The sequence below is a fragment of the Rutilus rutilus genome (genome assembly GCF_951802725.1).
Source record: "Rutilus rutilus genome assembly, chromosome: 12".
NCBI classification, from domain to species: domain Eukaryota; kingdom Metazoa; phylum Chordata; class Actinopteri; order Cypriniformes; family Leuciscidae; genus Rutilus; species Rutilus rutilus.
Genome location: NC_140217.1, coordinates 35,213,065 through 35,220,179, shown reverse-complemented (window position 1 = coordinate 35,220,179; position 7,115 = coordinate 35,213,065). Strand labels below are relative to the sequence as shown.

The following is a 7,115-nucleotide window of genomic DNA, read 5'->3' as shown; positions in this document are numbered from 1 at the left end:
AGTCCCAGACTTAAATGTATGTTTGAGCTGTTTGAACTGAAAGCAAGTTGCACTGACATACCTTAAAATGTCAGTGCCATTGTTTTGTCTCAAGATGCACACGTAGATTTGATCTAAGACACGTTTATAAAAGCTACTTAAATGTCCTTATTGAACTAAATCCTGGCTTAATCTAAGCCTCGTTTGTGAAACCAGGCCTATATGTTTTAGATGTGAGTTAATTGGGTATTTTGTTATCTAATCAATGTGATGAAAAATTAAGTGCAGCATAAATAAAATTAATGAATAAAGGCAAGCTGTGCAAGCAGTTGAGGTGAAGAACAAGAAATGAAACAAGTTTCTTCCTTAAAAATGTTATATTACAAATTTCATTCATCTGATAAATACAGGCATTTCACAAAGCATTGTACTAAAAAAAAAACACAACCCATCATCACAATCATTTCTAGCAACATACAATAACAAATTTGGGCACAGTTAAAACCAAACATAGTGTCATTCCCAATATCCAAGACAAATACAATTTAATGTGCATCTCAAAGTCCAGAGCATACAGACACACATTGAATAAGGCGCTGTTGACAGGATTTGTTCAAACTGGATCCCTTCCTTTAGGTTGTATCGGGTTTTAGGTTCAACGTTGAATATTCTGTTACTGTGCTTCTGTTATTCAAGTCCTCTCAAAGTAAAGGTGAAAGTGAAATAGCACCAGTTTGTTGTGATTCAACTCTGTTACAAATACTCACACACATAGGTAAGAATAATTTACTTAAACATATTTATACTGTACAAAAGCATCTGGCATGTACAATAAGACAAAATCATACCTGAAAACAACAAATGTACATTCCAGAGATATCTGGGCCAAAATGTGGGATTGTGAAACCACATGATAGTTTTAGTTCTGTTTGGACTGCGGTGTTGTTATACGTACATTATCCGTACGTACAAAGATTTTTTCTGATCTAGTTAAGTCGAGTGATCTGCTCGATTGAGTCCCAGTCAGAATTGAATTCCAAATCACTGATTCATAATGCCTTTCATTTGGTATAAGTCACTATTTGTGCGGATCTTCATAGGTAGTCGGGTCATTTTCTGTTCCAGCTGAATTTACTTCAGTTCTTCTCTTGAGGAGGTGCAGATTTGGGCTTCGCCCAATTTTTTTTAAATAAAGTTTTTAGTTATTAATTATTTGTTTAAAAAAAATTTGTAGTGCAGTTTGGGGTGCTGTAGTCACTAGGTCAAGTTTAAGTGACATCTGAGGACACATACTCATACACTTACTGCCTTTTTAAGGCTAGGAATCTTTCAGCATGTTTATGCGAGCGAAGATCTTGAGGGCGGGTCCTAGTTTAATATTCATGGCACTCATTAGGTGGTCTTCTTTCAGTAGCAGCATGGCCTGTCCATCAATCTCCTGAGCACGAAACTCATCCGCAATCTCCCGGCAACCTAATTGTGGAGTCACAAAAATTTGCATTATTAAATACCATATTTGTAAATAAATATATTGCCGTAGAAATTCCAACTTTCAACATAGCTTTGCTTTTATCAACTTTGCCATCATTATATAATATTTGATGGTGAAATATCATATCAAATGTGTGTGCATGTATTTATACGATACTGTTATTAAGTTTAGGGTCTGTAATGTTTTTTTATGTAAGACTGTAAAGTCTTTTATGCACCTTATGCTGATTTTATTTGTTAAAAACAGCATTGTTATGAAATATTACAATTTAAAATATAACTTTTCTATTTTTACATATTTTCAAATGTAATTTATTCCTGTGACGGCAAAGCTGAATTTTCAACAGCCAGTCTTCAGTGTCACATGGTCCTTCAGAAGTCATTCTTATATGATGATTTGGTGCTCATGAATCATTTCATATTATTATCAATGTTGAAAACAGTTGTGCTGCTTAATATTTTTGTGATTTTTTTTTTCCTTTTTTTTTTTTCAGGATTCAGGATGTAAAAGTCTTTACTGTCACTTTTGATAGCCTGGGACACACCAAGCCGGCGTCAAAGAACTAGCGGCGTCGACTGTGTTGTCGCCTCTTGTTGGCTGCGCCTTGACCAAAAAGCTGCGCTTGAACACATCAAAAGGACTAAAGGCGACTGTCAACTAGCAAGTGCGTTCTGCGTGTAAGTAAATATCCATCTATATCAGCAGGTATTGAGCAGGTATCTATTTTCGTCATTAAAAAGACAAACTGAGACTCGGGCTGTGTCTGAAATCGCCCCCTATACCCTTAAATAGGGCACTATTTGAAGGGACAGCCATTTGCAGTCGTGTCCGAAACCATAGTGGATGTTATTGAGTGCACTCATTCAATCCCACAATGCACCGCAATAACAAGTGTAGAACCAATGTATGCTCAACGGCTAGAGAAAACCCATAATGCACTGTGAGAGTCGTGCGTCGAATGAATTCCAGAATCTTCGCTTTTATTTTTATTTACTCGTTTGCTAACAGCCAACCAGAGTTCTCTCTCTCACCAACGGCCTAACGGCGATTCATCATGCTGAATCGGCCCCCAAAAAAGGACAGTGTCCTACTACAGCCACCGGTGCAGAACACACCGAACAAACTAAGCTGACGGACGCTCAAAAAACGCCCCGACACTTGGTGTGTCCCGGCCTTAATGCATCCTTGCTAAATAAACGTATTAATTACTTTCTTCTTTTTTGTATCGACCCCAAACATTTAAACTGTCTGTGTGTGTGTGTGTCTGTGTGTGTATACAGTACTGTGCAAAAGTCTTAGGCATGTTAATATCCCCCACCCCCCGTCCCCCCCAAAAATGGTTTTAAGTCAGTTATTTATATCTTTTGCTGTAGTGTGTCAGTAGGAAATATCAGTTTACATTTCCAAACTTTCTTTTTGCCATTAATTGTAATAATCCGGTGAGATTTGTGTATGCACAAGGAGTCTGACAACAGCCGGTATGATCTGATCTCACCATCATCGAGTCCGTCTGTGATTACATGAAGAAACTGAAAAAACTGAGACAAACTAAATCCAGAAGAACTGTGGGAACGTCTCCGAGATGCTTGAAGAAACCTTCCTGCAAAGCTACCTGAAAAACTATGCGCAAGTGTGCCTGGACAAAAGCCGTTTTAAACGCAAACGGTCGTTCCACCATATACTGATTTGAATTAGTTAATAGAAGTTAAATCATAAATAAATTCAATTTGTGATTTTATTTTTGAAAGCATTCTCACTTTACAGCATTTTAACACAAGTGGCAGTACTTTTCATAGTACTGTAGCTTTGCAGGAAGGTTTCTTCAAGCATCTCGGAGACGTTCCCGCAGTTCTTCTGGATTTAGTCTGTCTCAGTTTTTTCTGTTTCTTCATGTAATCACAGACGGACTCGATGATGGTGAGATCAGATCATACCGGCTGTTGTCAGACTCCTTGTGCATACACAAATCTCACTGGATTATTACAATTAATGGCAAAAAGAATGTTTGGAAATGTAAACTGATATTTCCTACTGACACACTACAGCAAAAGATATAAATAACTGACTTAAAACCATTTTTTGGGGGGGACGGGGGGTGGGGGATATTAACATGCCTAAGACTTTTGCACAGTACTGTATATTATATATATATATATATATATATATATATATATATATATATATATATATATATATATATATATATATATATATATATATATATATATATATATATATATATATATGAATATGATAAAAAGCCACATACCTGGCAAAGAGCGGATGAACTCAAACACCTCTTGCACATTCCATTTGGTGGGGTCGCATGGTAGGAAGTGCTGACTGAGGAGAGGAAGCTCTTCTGGATCATTACCAGACACCCCACCCTGAGAAACGATTGGGCCAGAACTGGCTGCAGAGAGCGGGGAAGTTGCTTCCTCATAACTGGAGATATCCGAACAGGGGCTGGACTCTCCTTGACTGGGCTGAGATTGGAGGGGTGAGGATATAGATTCTCCCTGAGATTGCTGAGATACAGAGAGCCGCTGATGGGATAAAGAATAAAACAAGAGATGATATACATGCACTAAAGTGAAGTAATAACAAAGATAGGATGATTACAGTAGCTGTTCACCTGCTTTTTGGCCTCCCTGCCTCTGGGACTATGAGACCTTCTCCTTCTCCACTGATTTATCTGATTGGTTGTTTTAGTTCTGTCGGGGTGGAACAGCCCAACCCTCTTCGTGCAACTAACACTGTACCTGATCAAGAGTGTTGTATGTTAGCGTACAGATAAAACTACTGCACATCACAACAATATATTATTAGCTCTCATTTTGGGAGCAGCTATATCTCATACGTTCCTAAATGAACCCATACAGCTTTAAAGGGTTAGTTCACCCAAAAATGAAAATTCTGTCAGTAATTACTCACCCTCATGTTGTTCCAACCATGTAAGTCTTTCGTTCATCTTCGGAACACAAATTAAGATATTTTTGATGAAATCTGACAGAATTTTGACTCCTCCATAGGCTTCCAGTGTGACCGAAACTCACCGGCCCAGAATAGTTATTAAAACATCGTTAAAATAGTCCAAGTAACTACAGTGGCACTACATTAAGTTTATCATGCGACGAGAATACTTTTTGTGCGCAAAAACAAACAAAAATAACGACTTTATTCCACTTTTCATTTCCTTCTCTCTGGGCCTTGTAGTGTTTTTGCGCTGCGCGTCTGTGTTGCACGTCATCACGCAACACACACATGACCGGCGTCGGCCAATAGTGAGCCTACGTGGTGACGTGTAACACAGACGCGCTGCGCAAAAACACTACGCGAAACAACTAGAGGTCCAGAGAGAAGGAAATGAATAGTGGAATAAAGTCGTTATTTTTGTTTGTTTTTGCGCACAAAAAGTATTCTCGTCGCTTGATATACTTAAGATTGAGCCACTGGAGTCACTTGGACTATATTAACGATCTCTTTAATAACTTTTCTGGGCCAGCAAGTTTCGGTCACATAGAAGCCTATGGAGGAGTGAGACATGGCTCAGATTTCATCAAAAATAGCTTAATTTGTGTTCCGAAGATGAACGAAGGTCTTACGCGGTTGGAACAACATGAGGGTGAGTAATTACTGACAGAATTTTCATTTTTGGGTGAACTAACCCTTTAAGCATGCATTTGTAGATATTTTCACTAAAACATTTTTTTTTTAATGTTTCGAATCTCTAACCTTTTAGCACAGACCATGGAACAGAAGCGTTTTGAACGTTTGAACTTGTAGGCAAAATCAACCCATCCGCAGAGCTCACATGTGAGCTTGGGCTCCTCTGATTCCTCCTGAATTCTTGTGTCTGATGAAAAATGATAAAGTATTAATCTACAGTTTATTTATGACTAGCTGAAACAATGTTTGTTTGTAAACTTTGGAATGGTGCAAGGCTTATATTGTTGCTGCACCTTTCAATCGTAAAGTTCACAAACAGGAAATTCCAACCATCTTTCATGACTAATGCATAATGACGCTCCTTTGTTCACAACAGTGCATGTTTTCAATCTTTCAAAACTTTACCCTGTCACTTAAAAAGATCATGCATCTTAGAAAAATAGCCGTGGGCTGCAGGATGTTTGAATCTCCCAAGTTAAACGTGTACCTTGTTGTCCAACCTCCTCCATGTCTGAGTTGGTGGCACTGAGGGAATTGCTGCTGGCTGTTTTCTCTGGATCTGAGGGAAGCTGTGAGTCTGGTTTCTTGGGGCTGTCGGCCTGCACCAGAGATCTCTCCACCTGACAATACAGTATTCAAAAGTGATGATGTCATGGCGATTACTGTAACTCTGTGGACACCTTCAACTGACAATATTGTTTCTACAGTTTAGTTTGATATTGTAAAATCAGGGCAATTGACTAACATACTAAGAAATACATGATGCTGAAAATAAATAAATCATTATTTAATAATAATAAATAACTGAATTAATAATAATAATAATAATAATACATTTATTTTTTATTAGTTTGTGTAATTAATTGATACAATTGACTGAATTAATAATAATAATAATAATAATAACAATAATAGTATTATTATTGTTGTATTAAAATGTATGAATAAAATAATAGTGAAGATATTAATAATAATGTAATAGTATTATTATGAATAATAATAAAATTCTTCATATTAATAAATTAATTTGCAATTTAAATTTTTATTAGTATTTATAAATAATTTGTATTATTTACTGAATTGTAATTAATAATACTTGTTTTATTATTGTTGTTGTATAAAAAAAAATGTAATAGTATAATAATGATAATGAAATTGTTGATGCATTATTATTAGTGCCAACAAATAATTACATCTAGCTACCATAAAGGTTTGTGTGTGTGTAATGTGTAAATACATATATATATATATATATATATGAATTAATTATTGTATTTAAAAACTATTGTTTTTTATTTATTATTACAACTCACAGGGAATGGTTCAGCTCCCTCCTGGATAACAAACCCCTCTATGACATGCGTGAGGACGTGTGGCTTCACTATGGCTTGAGGTGGCTTGTTCTCGCCGTTTTGTGCCACACTTCCCGTCACAGCTGCCGGAGGGGGCTCGTTTGAGGCTGCCGAGGTCATGGTCGATGTCACCGGCGCTCCCGTGGGGTCCCGGGCCGTCTCCACAGAGCCTGGCGGTAAAGAAACAAAGCATCAACTCATCACCATAGCAACTACAACAACATCAGCAGCACAAATACCAGCGGCCGCCAGTGTTGGAAAAGCCCGGAAAAGACAGCTGCTGGAAATAAAATACAAAGAGTGAGCTTATAAAGTAACTTACGGACGTTCAAGGAACAGTTGAGCCAAACATTGATGGAAAATAATATACCTTAAACCAGTCTAAGCTGGTTTAAGATGTTTATGATGATGTCTTCAGTTTTAATGCGTTTTATTTCTTTTATGAAACACAAAGGGAGATCTTCAGAATCATATTCATAAAAAGTGACTATATGAATATTTTAATGAAGATAATATCACTACCAGTCAAGTGAAAATGAAGAAAAAAAAAAACAAGTCAAGTGACACTCCAGAGACAATGGCGTTTGTGGTGACTTATCAGGTCCTCCTCGAAACTGGGTCTC

General features: G+C 37.1%; 1 protein-coding gene across 2 annotated transcripts in view; it reads right to left on the bottom strand.

Annotated features, from left to right (window-relative positions):
* Positions 1 to 349: 349 nt before the first annotated feature.
* Positions 350 to 7,115, bottom strand: part of phc2b (polyhomeotic homolog 2b) — a 31,978-nt gene continuing 25,212 nt past the window's right edge. For both annotated transcript variants that reach the window (XM_084425522.1, XM_084425523.1), the window contains exons 10-15: positions 6,454 to 6,662; positions 5,628 to 5,760; positions 5,207 to 5,327; positions 4,107 to 4,233; positions 3,741 to 4,017; positions 350 to 1,452 (exon numbers count right to left, since the gene is read on the bottom strand). In XM_084425522.1, the coding sequence (XP_084281648.1) occupies positions 1,298 to 1,452; positions 3,741 to 4,017; positions 4,107 to 4,233; positions 5,207 to 5,327; positions 5,628 to 5,760; positions 6,454 to 6,662 (1,022 nt within the window). In that variant the 3' untranslated portion in view covers positions 350 to 1,297. The remainder of the gene's footprint in view (positions 1,453 to 3,740; positions 4,018 to 4,106; positions 4,234 to 5,206; positions 5,328 to 5,627; positions 5,761 to 6,453; positions 6,663 to 7,115) is intronic.